The 14,359-nt window shown below is 35.4% G+C and overlaps 2 protein-coding genes across 4 annotated transcripts; one reads left to right on the top strand and one right to left on the bottom strand.

Moving 5' to 3' along the window:
- The first annotated feature begins 4,150 nt into the window (after nucleotides 1-4,150).
- LOC120212299 (type I inositol polyphosphate 5-phosphatase 8-like) lies at nucleotides 4,151-8,703 on the top strand. 3 transcript variants are annotated; one of them, XM_039210659.1, is made up of 11 exons: nucleotides 4,151-4,307; nucleotides 5,259-5,301; nucleotides 5,380-5,464; nucleotides 5,575-5,646; nucleotides 5,972-6,059; nucleotides 6,402-6,506; nucleotides 6,659-7,127; nucleotides 7,213-7,409; nucleotides 7,503-7,611; nucleotides 7,700-7,848; nucleotides 8,173-8,703. In XM_039210659.1, the coding sequence occupies exons 2-11, from the start codon at nucleotides 5,284-5,286 to the stop codon at nucleotides 8,429-8,431; spliced, it is 1,551 nt and encodes a 516-aa protein (XP_039066590.1). In that variant the 5' UTR covers nucleotides 4,151-4,307; nucleotides 5,259-5,283; the 3' UTR covers nucleotides 8,432-8,703. The 3 variants fall into 3 exon arrangements, with proteins under 3 accessions (XP_039066590.1, XP_039066591.1, XP_039066589.1); XM_039210660.1 differs by lacking the exon at nucleotides 4,151-4,307 and having other exon boundaries at nucleotides 5,100-5,301; nucleotides 5,975-6,059; XM_039210658.1 differs by lacking the exon at nucleotides 4,151-4,307 and having other exon boundaries at nucleotides 5,100-5,301.
- Nucleotides 8,704-12,295: 3,592 nt separating this feature from the next.
- On the bottom strand, nucleotides 12,296-14,087 carry LOC120212298 (WAT1-related protein At2g37460-like). The gene is made up of 6 exons (XM_039210657.1): nucleotides 13,819-14,087; nucleotides 13,667-13,729; nucleotides 13,472-13,588; nucleotides 13,135-13,381; nucleotides 12,895-13,056; nucleotides 12,296-12,818 (listed from the first exon to the last, which is right to left on the bottom strand). Exons 1-6 carry the CDS (start codon nucleotides 13,998-14,000, stop codon nucleotides 12,444-12,446), a joined length of 1,146 nt encoding a protein of 381 aa, XP_039066588.1. The 5' UTR covers nucleotides 14,001-14,087; the 3' UTR covers nucleotides 12,296-12,443.
- Nucleotides 14,088-14,359: the final 272 nt, after the last annotated feature.

The raw sequence follows: 14,359 nt of genomic DNA, 5'->3' as shown, positions 1-14,359 counted from the left end.
CTTTGTTCTGAAAACCTTCCAGAAATTCCAGCTCATCGAACCAAAGACGGATCCATTCGTTTCTATTTGACCAGCAAACCTGTCGATCATTTTTATTCCTGAATTGGATGACCGCCCAAAGATCATGCCACAAACAAACCTTCACGTCAAAATTTTCTGCTCTAAAAGATGTTTGGACAATGTCTTCGTTGTACTTATTTTTTATTTTACCGGCCAAGCAACACTGTCTCCACGATAACTCTGACTTAGGAATACGAATGATCCTACTTGAGACACCAATTAAAGAAGATGAACAAGAAACTCTATCCTCAGCTAAATAAACGTGAACCAGATTGTCAGACCTATTGCGATTAGAAGTCTGAAAGTAATCTACATTAGCAATCAACTTCCCGTCTTCTTCCTTGAAACCCCCAAGGACATCCTTAAAGGACCTGGAGTCTCTAAACGATGGCTTCCACACCTTTTTAAACAAACTTCCAGCCTCAGGCCTCTTGAATTTAACTTCTGACATTTTATCATGAAAAACTCTTATCTTGAAACCGTCAATAACCCTACTATCCTCCCTACGAACAGCTGTGTTTGCTTCTGATAACCTTCCAAACCTCACAAAAGCGAAAGTAGAACCACTTGATTGCCTTTTAACACTTCTGTACGCGATGTAAACATCAATCACGACTCCATAAACCTGAAATGCTTCCTTGAGAGCTGATGGATGAATCCTTTTGCTAACATTGTTGACAAAGACGAAGTAGCAGTTACAAACCCGCTCAGAATCCATTCGAACAGTATCTTAATGTCAACCAAAACTCTGTTTACTATCGTACCATAATTTGACACTTTAGTTAGGTAAAACCTTAATTAATCCATTTAGTATAAATAGATTCCATAATCGATTGTTAGATTGTATTTTATTTTCAAAATAAGGCAATATTCGTTTATTACGGGATTAATAGTGTATCTCCCGTTTTTGTCCGAGGGTGACCACTATTGATTCTCGAAGTGAATCAATATCCTTTTCAAAACCCCATATCACGATTTCTAAATTATTAAGGCAATGTCCATTTATCGTGATTGATAATAAAACTTCCGCTTTTGCTTGAGGTGGTCGTTATTAGTCTTGATAAATCGACATCCTTTTTAAAATATGCATACATAGTGGATTTTAAATTAAATAAAAATTTCGATCTCAAAATTGCCAATTTTAAAATATAGGGCAATCGACTAGGCACCAATTTTGGGCGCTATGAGGGTGCTAATCATTCCCCACGCGTAACTGACTCCTGAACTCGATTTCTGATTTTGCGTACTAAAACTAGGTAATTTTTTAGTAAAATAAATTATTTTTATTAAAATTGCATGATTTTAGGTGTTCAAATCTCACCTTAAAAATGATTGGTGGTGACCCCATATTTTCATAAATTAATTTTATTTTCCAAAAAGTCGAATCAATCTTCCAACCTAAAATCGGTTACAACAACTGTATTACACGAACCAACTTATCTTAATAGTTAAAGGAATTGTTGTTATTCTTAGAGGTCATGGGTTTGAGTAACACGACTGTAACAGAGTGATTGGGCGTTCATTGTCAAATGATGGAGATAATGATGAGCATGGCGCGGGTTGGGATGAGTATGGGGCGGGTTGAGATGAGTTTTTGGCCGTCCCGACCTGAAAATATATATGCAAAACCTGACGTCGCCCGCCCCAAACCACCCTGATTTTTAGACTAAAACCCCGACCTCGACTTGAATCGAATATATTAATATTTTAAAAATAATTAAAATAATATATTTTAGAATATTATATTGATAATTATTTATTATTTTAAATTGTTAAATTAAATATTTTATAACATTTTTATATTTCTAATAATTAAATAATATATTTTAATAATATAAAATAAAAATTCTTAATATATATATATATATATATATATATATATATATATGGTCGGGTCGAATCGGTAATTTTTCTCCTTAAACCCGACCCCACCCCTCCTCGAGCCCCGAAAGTTCCAAAACAATTGCACTTATTGAGTCATATCGGGTGGGGACCCGTCAGGTTTGGGTATGGGTATTTTGAGTATCCCTAGATGAAGAGTATTTAGATAAGATGCTACTTCATAACACCTTAACTTAATAAAAAAAAGTATAACATTATATTTGAATTTGGTTTTTCATCGGTAATAGCATGTGAGCTAGGGATGGGCATGGGACCTGAACCCGACCAGATCGGGTCGGATTTTTAAAAAAAAAAATTATTTTTGGGTCAGCTCGGGTCGGGTTTTTTAAATGCGATATTCGAGTCAGCACGGGTTCGGGTTTATGGTAAAAATACCCGACTCGACCCGACCCGACCTAAAAAATATATAATTTTACCTTATATATTTAGGAATAATTACAATAACACCCATATATATATTATTTTGTTCAATTAAGTCACTTTTTATTGAATAAAAATAATATTTTTTATTATTTAAGGTCGGGTTTTTAAGTTATATATCAGGTCGGGTTCGGGTCGAGTGAATTCTTATTTTGGTCGGATCGAATCTCGGGTGGAGGATTTCTTATTCTCTGATCGGGTCGGATGGATCGAAAACCCGACCCAACCTGACCTATGCCCATCCCTAATGTGAACTAATATTCCATCTTTATTTCAATCACATTTATCCAAAACAGAAACAATTCATCCCTAATGTGAACTAATATTCCATCTTTATTTCAATCACATTTATCCAAAACAGAAACAATTGTTTTTATTTTTCCTTTGAACGATTTTAGTGGTAAAATATAAATTTATTTTTTAAAAATTTTAAGTTTAAACAATTACGTTTATAAAATGTATTAATTATCAATTGATTCAATTTTTTTAAAATTATATTATTTTATAGTTATTTCAAATTACTAAAAATATGCGGAGAATCGAGAAAGAATAGAAAAGAATACACTCGTAGTATGATAGTGTAATCTAATTTTTTATTATTGAAATTTAAAGAGATAATAATTATTAAATTTTAATGTAACGATATTTATAGTTAAAAGATAAATGACAAATTAAATCAATAGGTAAAAAAGGTAACCATAATAATTGCAAAAATGCAGCGTATCAACGGCCGACCTAATCGAATTAAAATGGAAGCAGAGAACCCCTAACCGCATTCAATCATTAAGTTTAAATATGATTTAGTTTAGATTACCCCTAATTAAATAAACCCACTTACCTTTTGTAGTTAAATTCCCAATTTTAATATATATTTTTATCTGAAATTGAATAAAAAGTGTAAATTACCTATTTGGTATCCCATCTATTCTCCTATTTTTGTTTGTCATTCATCTACTTTTTAGGGTGACCTACATGTTTAGTACCCTAACTATCACATTTATTCCGCTTTCATCACTTAACTAGTTTTATTTCAAAATCACCCCTAACGTTTAGCTTTAATTTCATTTCGATCCCCCATTTTTGAAAACTTAGCGGTGATGTTGCCGTGTCATGTAAGATAATGCTATATTATCATTGATTTTTTATAAAAAGTTCATGATAGAACTTTTACTAAGTTTTTAACGGTCGATGATCAAAATAAAATAAAAACTAAACGTTAGGTACGATTTTAAAAAAGTTGAGTGACCAAAACGGAACAAAATTGATAGTTGATGTACTAACATGTAGTTTACCCTTTTTTTAAAATCAAATTTAACGTTCCGTTTTATTTCTATTTTTATTCAATTGTTAAATTTGACCATTGACGAAACGGAAATAATGATGTGACATGATATAATAATAATAATTTTAGTATCAAAACTTACATATTATGTCAAAGTGATCATAATTTAAAATAATTTAATAAATCACTAATATTTAAAAATAATTATTAAATTAATAATGAATTATTAGAAATAGTCAAATCTAATAATAAGAAATACAACGTTAGATTTAATTGTAAAAATTAATAATTGAATAATTAAAATAAAAACGAGAGAATAGATAAAGCACCAAGTGGGGAGTTTACCCAAATACAAATCTAAATCTCCTTTTTAGTAGCGCATTAACCCTTCGTGGGTATGTTTTCTAACTTAATGACCTCAAATTTGATTAACCCCAAACCGGAAAGAATTAATTATATTTAATGCTTCTTCTCCTTCTTCCTCGCGCACAATTATAGCATTTCAAAGGCAACCGCGCTGCCTTTCTGCTTTTACGAGGAACGCCACCATCTCCATTGTCCTGCAAATTTTTGCTGGCTTTCTACTATTAGAAACAAAACAAAGTAAAATTTCACACTGGGAAAAGGAAATATCAATAAAAAGGGTAAGCCTTTTTAAACTTGTTTTTTCATTCTCTGAAACTTCATAATCTGAGAATCAAAATTTTCATTTGTGGACTTGGTTTTTTTTTAACTTTTAATATGGAATTTTTTGGGGTTTTATTTGCAATTATTACTTTAGTTGGGAAGTCTTAGTTTTCCATGTTCTTCTTCGTTACACGTTGATCGATTTTTGTTGTCTTCTTCATGATTGAGAATTATTAACAATGGCATTGACTACTCTTGATTTTAAATACCACAAATTTGTATTATGAAAGATCCCTCTGTTCCATTGGCCGGCAGCTAAGCGGGAACTGCGTGTGTCTATGTCATTTAACTTCACTTTCAGATAACGACCTTACCTCTGGGATTCTCGCTATGTTCCTTTCACAGTTCATTTTCCATTATCTTCATTTTCCTTGAAAACAAACACTAAGATTTCTCATCTTCCAAACACCTTTCACTTTCCATTTATGTTCATCATTGAGTTTTCAATCTTTCATATCCTTCCCCCTTTCTTCCCTACTTGTCTCTTTAATGGAGTACATGGAAGTACCAAATTTTTACCCAGTTTTCCACCATGTATTCTTCTATGTAAAGAAGAAAGACTTTTTTTTTTAATATTATATTGGGAGTTGAGTTTTCCATTTTTAAAACTATTTTTCTTCTCCATTTTTCTGCCTCCATTTCCCTTGCAACTAGTTTCTTTTATATTCCCGTTGAATTTGTTCACTAAGTTAAACCTCTAAACCATCAATTTTCCCTCAAAATATTCGTTACTTAATCTCCCAAATCTTTTTTTTTTCTTCAACTGTTAATGATACTCTGAGTTGCCACCGGGTTTTGTTTTTTCCTTGAAGACCTTATTTAATTTACAATAATATATATAATTTTCCCCGCCATTATAATATCAGTCAACTTGTTATCGATCCTGATTTTAAATTTCCATTGCTCACGCAGTTAAGCAACGAGAAACAGATATGGGAAAAGTCTCCAAGGTATGCATCGTTCGTCGGATTTTTTATGACAATGCTTAAGTTCTGAATCTTTTTTTTTATTTGCTTTGGCTGTTGCAGTTTTCGTGGCCTAAAGTAATCGTCCGAAAATGGCTGAATATACCGAGTGGAGCAGACGAGTTTCACTCCGATTACGACATCAACGGTAAAAAGATTACAAATCCCACAGTGGATATGTGTCTTTTCCGATCAAATTTCATTAGCGGATGTCGTTTTGGATTCAAAGGAAGAATCTTTGTTTTTGTTTTTTTACAGGCAAAATTGATGAAAGAAGAAAGAGCTGCTCTGACGAGGATTACTACACGTTCGTACCGGAAGATTTCTCAGGTAGATTTTAGGTGGCGCCACCGGCACTGTTTTAATTTACCGTGCTGATCTGCAAGCTTTTCTCTTCCTTTCTGTTTATCTTCTGAATTTCCCGCAGCCGTCAGTTTGACGGCTACGATCAAATAACTGGTAATGATTTCGGTTGAAATTTGATGACCAGTTTATAATACTGACGGCTGCGATCAAATAACTGGTAATGATTTCGGTTGAAATTTGATGACCAGTTTATAATTTTCCCCTCCACGTGGACGGTCTATATTTGACTTTCACTGCTTCACTTTCTAATAACACTTGGATTTACTTCATTATGAATTGTTTTTAATAGAAGGCTGGTTGATGGAAGCTGCCGGAGGGATTAAGCCGACGTTAGTCTCGCCGGAGACGCTGCCTGTCACTGATTCAGTCAACCTCAGGTGAGGTTATAAAAACTCGGTTAAGTTATTGTTTGAATACTGTACAGTTAACTAGGATTACTTGAGTCAGAGATTTAATTAGTGGTCCGCTATCGGAATAGCAGCTATTATATAGTGGTAATGGTGTCAATTGAAACAGTTATAGTACGGGCGCGATACTTGCAATGACCGTAATAACATCAGTTATATCCGCAACCACGATAAAACGACCGCTACCATAATTTAAATCTTTAATTTGAGTTGAAGATTGTTAATTTTTTGTCAATAATTGTGTTTTATTTGTTGTTTTATTAAGCCTTTTGGTTTTGACTTGGGCTTTATTTTGTTTTTATGAGTTTTCAGGATGTTTGTGGGGACATGGAATGTGGGAGGGAAATCACCTCGTCATGGTTTGAACTTGAGAGATTGGTTAAGGTCACCTGCTCCTGCTGATATCTATGTTCTTGGGTAAATTCTTGCTCTTTTCTTTACGTCATGATCGACTAATCCGAATCGATTCATTATGCCATTTTTTATGCATCAAGTGATTGATATTAATTACGATGTTTGTGATATTTCGAGAATTGATTGGCTCGAACCGGATTTGTTCTGCTTGCTAGGTTCCAGGAAATCGTTCCTCTAAACGCTGGCAACGTGCTTGGAGCTGAGGACAACGGCCCCGCCGCACAGTGGCTTTACCTTATTCGTCAAGCTTTGAATACCAACCCAAGTGACCTAGAACTTGCTCAATGTTACAATATTGTGAGCCTGTCCTCACCGCGGCTTGAGCAGCAAGTAACCGTGAAGCCAAGTATCAGCTGTTCCGATTTGCTTTCGTTGGAAGACGAAATCATGAAAGATGATTTCGAAAGACCAATGAACTTGAATTCTAGTTTAAGCGAAGAAGGCTCACCTAGCCTCACTTGCATGTCCAGCAATCCAAAGCAGCGGCGCTTCTGCCTAGCTGCTAGCAAGCAAATGGTTGGTCTTTTCTTGTGCGTGTGGGTTCGAGCTGATCTTTACCAGCATATAAGCAACCTGAAAGTCTCGTGCGTCGGCCGCGGCATCATGGGGTATCTCGGAAACAAGGTCAGCGGTTGCATCTATTCTACAACCTTGTCGATAACGAAAAGAATCCGGCATTTATCACGGTTAAACTGCAATTGTATGACAGGGCTCAATATCCATTAGTATGACTTTGCACCAAACAACGTTCTGCTTCGTTTGTACCCACTTGACTTCCGGAGAGAAAGAAGGCGACGAGATCCGAAGGAATTCGGATGTCGCTGAAATCTTAAAGAGAACAAGGTTCTCTCATACACTTAGAGGTCGCAAACAGCCGCTTCCTCCGCATACCATTCTGGACCACGAGTAAGATATATTCTACAATCTTTATGGTATCCGTAAATTTTCATACTTTTCTTTTAAGCCCCTAAAGGTTTCAATTGTTTCGTATTTGTTCAGTAAGATTATCTGGTTAGGAGATTTGAACTATCGGCTTGCTGCCGGTTACGCCGATAAATTCAAACTACTGAAGAAGAATGATTGGCAAGCACTTCTAGAGGAGGATCAGGTGAGAACCTAACCTAAACAATCAAAGAAAATAGATAGTTGACATTTGTTAGATCTAACATGTGATATTTTCCCTCATTGCTTGGCAGTTAAGATTAGAACAAAGGGCCGGTCGGGTGTTCAAAGGATGGGAAGAAGGCATGATATACTTCGCTCCGACGTACAAGTATCTCGCCGACTCCGACGATTACGTCGTGCAAACATCGAACTCCAAAGAGAAACAGCGGATTCCTGCCTGGTAAGATTTCAAGATTCTTGTTCCTTTCACCACCGGTTTTACTTAACTTTGACTAATTAAATACATGTAGCAAAGACTAAATTAATCCCAAGTTGTGCATTAATTAAGGTTGCTTGATGGGAACATGTAGTTGCCTTCATCATCCTTTTAAAACAATAGTCATGCTGATTTGTTTTATATGGTTAGATACATATAATTCTGTGGTATATAATATTACTATGGTTCTGCTTCTAGTTTTGGCAGTTTTCTTTATTTTTTGGTCTAATTCAAGTTTTAGTCCTTGTATCGTGTTGAGATTTCAGATTTATGGGAAAATGATTGCAGGTGCGATAGGATACTATGGAAAGGCGAAGGAATTAAGCAAATGTGGTACTCAAGGGGTGAGTTGAGGTTCTCGGATCACAGACCGGTTTATTCGCTCTTCTCGGTCCAAGTGAATTCAGCCAACTATCCCATCTCGACCGCAAGATCCTGCCCACCGACGTTATCGAAATTAACAGCCTGTGTCGCCAAAGTCCAAGCCGAAGAACTTCTACTAATTCCCAGGGAACAAAGCTGTTTAAACACAACTCCCAGGTTCTGAAAACCCCAAAATTCCATGTCCAAAAAATGTTCCACAAAGCCGACACCATTCTTGTCCGCGAAATTCTTAAAGACGGCTTGCTTGCTCGGTTTATGATGATATGATGGAAAATATAGCATGGCCTGCTATTTGGTAGAGCATGTCTTGGTGGATGAATCATAATAGAATATGTACATCAAAAACTTGCATGACGTGCCTGAATTTTTTGTCGAAAAGGTGGTGATCTCAATGGAATCTGTAAATACGTTCAGAAGCAGTGCAGCCCTGGGGTTCGATTTTTTATTAGAGCAAGCACTGGACAGAAACTGGAAATGCTGTATTATTGATTATTGGTGAATTTAGTTTTATATGCCTTTTTTGGGGAGAGATTCTTTTTTTGCCCAGTTTTGTCTGCAATTTAACCGTCGATTTGCATGTCATGTTGATTGCTTTGGACGCATTCCTCTTTTGGCCTCAAGTGTGATGGTCACTGTTGTTGGGAATGAATACGGTTAAATCACACTGTTAGCACTGATAGGACAAATAAAAATTAAACAACAATTGAACTATTGGAATTATGTCGTGGTGGAAATCACAGTCTTAGAAACAAATTCATCTCAATGTGTGTAATTGGTGCAACATGCGATTGCCCTTCGAATTAACACGGTCGTTCTGAGAATTCGTACACCCGAAATCGGAGTGAATCGCCGGTGGTATTGCTCTTATGATAACATAGGAAGGAAGCACTGAATGTTTTAAATTGAGAGGATATGTGAGTTGAGAGTGAGTTGAGAAGCTTATGATGCCTCTTTGTTTATAGGTTGAGTTTCACGGACAAAAATGTGTAACGAAAATCAGATATAAATCTGATTAATTTTCGCATTAATACTCTGTCTGAAATTGTTGTCGCAAACAAATGAATCTAGTCTCAAAATAATCCAGATTCGTGATTTAATTTCTATCCGTTTGTAACTCATGTATTGAAGCCACGTATTGCAAAGAGTCGCCGGACGGATGACAGTGGCGCGCGAGCCCTTGTTGTCTATCACTCAACAAGGGAGGAAAGAATGAATACTATAAAAACCTAAGCCAGTAGTATTTCTCACTCAACGTGGAATGATGTGTTTACGCATTACCAACAACGGTCTTGGATCAAATGTATCTAATAAATGTTAACGACAGGGGGGCCATGAATCATATGACCGAACCGGGACATTTGTTCAATTATCCGGCAATAGGATGGCAAGACTAAATGTGAAATACAGCCAAAGCACAGAATTGACGAGCTAATACACCCTCTCCTCCCATTTCTAATCAGATATTTCATGGATGCCTGAGAATCCTTGCTTTTAAGTTTACCCCAAAATACCATTATGAGATAAATAACCCACAGGAACATTTGTTCAGCTAGGATGAAAGAGTCATTATCATGTCCTTGGTAAAAAAAAACAAGAAAAGAAAATCTGGCTTCCCTTGTACTTATAGAACGTTAAAGTTGATCATCTGCTGCTCTCGATTCTCCTCTTCTGGTAAATTTTCTCCCTTTAGTTTGCATGCAATTTTTGGTTTGGATTGAAGTTGTGTGTTTATTGGTTTTCCATTGACAACGACCTGGGAGTGTGTCTCCAACTCGAGGTTCGGTAGTTTGACAGTAAATCTTATTACAAAGAGATATATAGGACTAAAATCTGATCAAAGCCCGTGGCTTTCATAGCAAAGTTGGTTAGAGCACCCGTTTAGTAAGCGGGAGGTCTTGAGATTGGCTCTCAATGCAAGTAAATAATTTTGTTTTTCCTCTAAGACAAACTTTTCTTTTTGGAAGCAAGTACCTACTGGTATTAATCATTAAGAACATCGTTCATAACATAATCTGTTAAAAAACTAAGACAGTCTTGATCAAAGTAAATGGTCTGGTTCGATGATGAGGACTGCCGTGCAAGCATATGTGCAACTTGATTGACCGACCGGCGGTGATATCGGACTTGGATGGAAGGTTGAGAAGCCAGAAGTTGAGGAGCAGCAACAAGATGGAAGTTGGAAACCAAGAGATCACATGGCTTATTTCAACATATATATATATATATATAAAACTAAATCTGATCACATCCCATGGCTTTCATAGCTTATTTGGTTAGAGCACTCATTTAGTAAGCAGGATGTCTTGAAAGCAGTTATATTTATCAATCATGATTGAGAGTATAACAAGTTAGACCATACTTGGTTTATGAACTAACTAAGCTAAACAAAAGTTTTAACTTCAAGTGAGGATTGTGATTTAGAAATCTCCAACCTATGGGTTTATTTTTTCAGTTTATGGATATACAAATGGTCTATAACTAAAATGATCATCAAGGTCAATAATGGTTATGAAATAACAATATGATATGTGTATGTTACTTATATGTTGATGTTGTTTAGGATGTATTCTAACATAACCATATATCATTTACAAGCTAAATCATCAAAAAGATCAAAATTAGGTAAACTTTGCATAAAGTGAATGAAGAGTGATTAGTATATCAAATTTTATTGTATTGTTGCTTTCGATGTGTTAGATGTATGCTAGAAGAGCATAAATTACATAAAATTTAGAGTTAATTGAATCATATGTCCGTAAACTATTAAATTGACCCTTGAACTTTTGAATATTTTAATTTTATCTCCAAACTATGATTCTCATTTTAAATTAGCCCATAAACTTTTGATCATTCTAATTTCAGCCCTAAACTATGAATCACTTTCTAAATTGGTCCCAAACTTTTGAATATTCTAATTTCATCACCAAATTCATCCAAATATGTAATTAGTTTCAACCGTCATTTAATCTAAATTTTGTTTTTCTTCAAACATATAATAATATAACTTGGCTTAAAGATTATATTAACAAGTGATGCGATTAGAGTATATGTATTGTTTGGGATGAAATTGCAATGTTGAAAAAGTTAGAGGGGGCCAATTTAGAATGAATGCCATATTTTGGGGATGAATTTGAAATGTTCAAAAGTTTGAGGACTAATTTAGAATAATAGTCATAGTTTATAGATGAAATTGGAACATTTAAAACTTGAAGGACCAATTTAGAATGAGGATCATACTTTGAGGACATGTGATACAATTAACTCTAAAATTTACAAGGTATGCCTAATTTTGCATATGTAGTGCATGGATGTTAAAAACTTGTTTTAATGACTCTTGAGAGTACTCAAAAGTTAAAACTAGTAATTTATGTTGCATGAACTACAAAGAATAACTTGGTATGCTTAATTTTGTGCTAACTATAAACTTAATGATTTAAGCATGTTTCCATGTCATAAGTATTTGATATATTCACATAACTTGTATTTGATTTGGATATAATTTTGACATGCTAATAACAACAGTGCCAGATCTAGAAATATTTTTCAAGATTGACACACATATGTTAACAATATAAATTTTTTAAATGGAATAGGTACAAATAAAATTTTAGGGTGAACATCATCCGTAAAATAAATAACTAATCGAAAAAAAACTCATATTTCACAGTAGACACCTTCAGTAAAATAGGTAACTAATCAAAGAAAATTTAGAATTCAGTTATATTTTTATTTCAGGGTACTCGACCAACAACTAATCTCTTAAGCAAGGTCAAGGGTTCAAACCCTGACGTTTGCGAACATAGTAAATTGGGTTTGGAGAATGGCATTGTCTTTGCAATACCTAATCTGGATCCATAAATCGGTACATATTTTTAGTTTTTTCATTAATTCCTCTATTGTAAGATCATGGTTTATATATATGAAATAATCTTTTTCTGGACACTGTGTCTGTTAATGGTGGCACCAACAACAAGCTCAATGATTACAAATGATGGATCATGTGTATGTCCTTTTAGGGTCGACAACTGATCAATACCATTTTATATTGTAAAGTCATATCGTTGTTACACTTGAATCAGAAAACCACTACCCATTATTTTCTACTTTATCAATGGTTTCCTCTCTGGATAACATTTTTGGAAATCAAATCCCTTTGAAGAAAATGGGAAAAAAAATCAAACCACATTTGAATCCCTTTTCTCTTGAGAGTTTTCCCTTCCGACTGTATCAATCATGATGGCCTGATGATCAAAACTGCCATTTTCACTGTTAGTGGCATTATCTAGTTTACTTGCTTCTACTTGCTGCTCCATTAATGGCAGCTGAGACTTGTATTCCTTGCTTTTACCCCATAGCACAAAATATAGTCCCAAGATTATGATAATAGCACCGATTACTCTTCCAAGAAACATCTGTTCACCCAGAATGAAAGAAGACATTACTGCTACAATCACCATACACAGGGGACTAAACGCCGTGACGAAAACCGGTCCTCTGTCGTTCATCACGACACCTTGAATGTAATAAGCAAGTCCCGAACACACAACTCCCTGCAGTAGCCATGGATAGATTTGTGGGGCTCAATGAAATAAGTGAATCAGAGGTATTTGTTGATTAAATTCTTACACTGTATGCAGCTGTAAGTAACTTGGTGTCCCATTTAAGTGCCCAAATTGCAGCATTTCCCTTTTCCATTACCAAAGCCGCTACGGTTCCTTCGAGTGTGCCCATCAGGCATATCCAGGCAGTGAGGGAGAGTTCGGCCGGATATGTTTTCAACGTGACAGCCTATAAAGACATGGCATAATGTCAATGTCATGGTTCTAGCAAAACTTTATACGGTTATTTTTTTTCTGTCTTCCTTACTTGCAGAATCACGAAACAAGCGTAGCTGAAGCAACCGGCGGCGATCATCAGACCGCCTTTGACGGTGTGGTGGAAATCCGTCCCGTTTTTGGATGCTGCTTCGTGGTTATTGATACTCGATTTGGTCCATAACAACTCCAGAACCGGTCCTTTCATCAGTGTCATCACCATGGCCCCTGCAACAGTTGCAAGGGTGCCGATAACCTTAGCATGGCTGCGGATGGATCTAAACTTTACCTTCTCAAGCCTGCATAGATATATCACCAAACAAAATGAATATTTATCCTTGTTTATTGCGTAAGATTATAGCTTCTCTGTACATTTCAGAAAATTTTACCTGAAAATCCAAGCCATTAAGAAGGTAATGGCAGGAAGAATGTTATACATGGCAGCTGCAAAAGTTGCCGTGGTGTACTTCATCCCCACATAATACAAGTTTTGGTCAATCACTGGCCTGCCAAAGTAAAAAAAATATGTTAAATGTTAATCATACGATGTTAAAAAAAACTCGGAATTTGATTCGAATAATTACTCCAATAAGCCGAGCAACATTATTTTGATGAAGATTGACATTGTCATCTTAGGCCTCACTTTCCTATCAAGATAAAATTTCCATGTCAGCTTCATGACACTGATTACAAACATTACATCAAAGACTATATAGAGATGGAGATGTCGATATACTTTTCAATGATGGCAGCGAAAGGAACAATAACGATGGTGGCGATGGCGTGTCGGTAAACGACTAGCGCGTAATTGCTCATGCCGTGGTTCAGTGCAGCCTTAGATAAGATATCCATCCCTGCAAGACCAACTTGCAGAAAAATTGCAGCAAAATATGGCTTGAACTTGCCTAAAGAACCCATGTCTTGGTTCTGCTTGTATATTATCTTATGGATATGTGAATGCACACTTGGAGTTAGCTCTCAAACTTATAGAACATTAAAGTTATTGGTGTGTTGCACTCATGAGGGAGATTTGTGGTATCTGTGTCTTCCTATTTATAATATCAGAAGTGCTCCACTTTAATTTATGTCATATTCCACTAAACTTTCAAGCCATTTTCTGATGCAAAAGTAAATTATTTTATTAATAGGACCCTTATAACACCTGCCCACGACCTGGGTTGCAGCTGATTTTTCGTTTCTTTTATCCGTGGGTCAAATTATTATATATTCAATATTAGCCTTTGGTTTTTAATGTTTACTTATTTTTTGTAATTAAA

This window comes from Hibiscus syriacus, unplaced genomic scaffold, assembly GCF_006381635.1.
Source record: "Hibiscus syriacus cultivar Baekdansim isolate YM2019G1 unplaced genomic scaffold, ASM638163v2 tig00110010_pilon, whole genome shotgun sequence".
NCBI classification, from domain to species: domain Eukaryota; kingdom Viridiplantae; phylum Streptophyta; class Magnoliopsida; order Malvales; family Malvaceae; genus Hibiscus; species Hibiscus syriacus.
The sequence above is the reverse complement of the archived record's forward strand: the minus strand, read 5'-3'. Positions and strand labels throughout refer to the sequence as shown.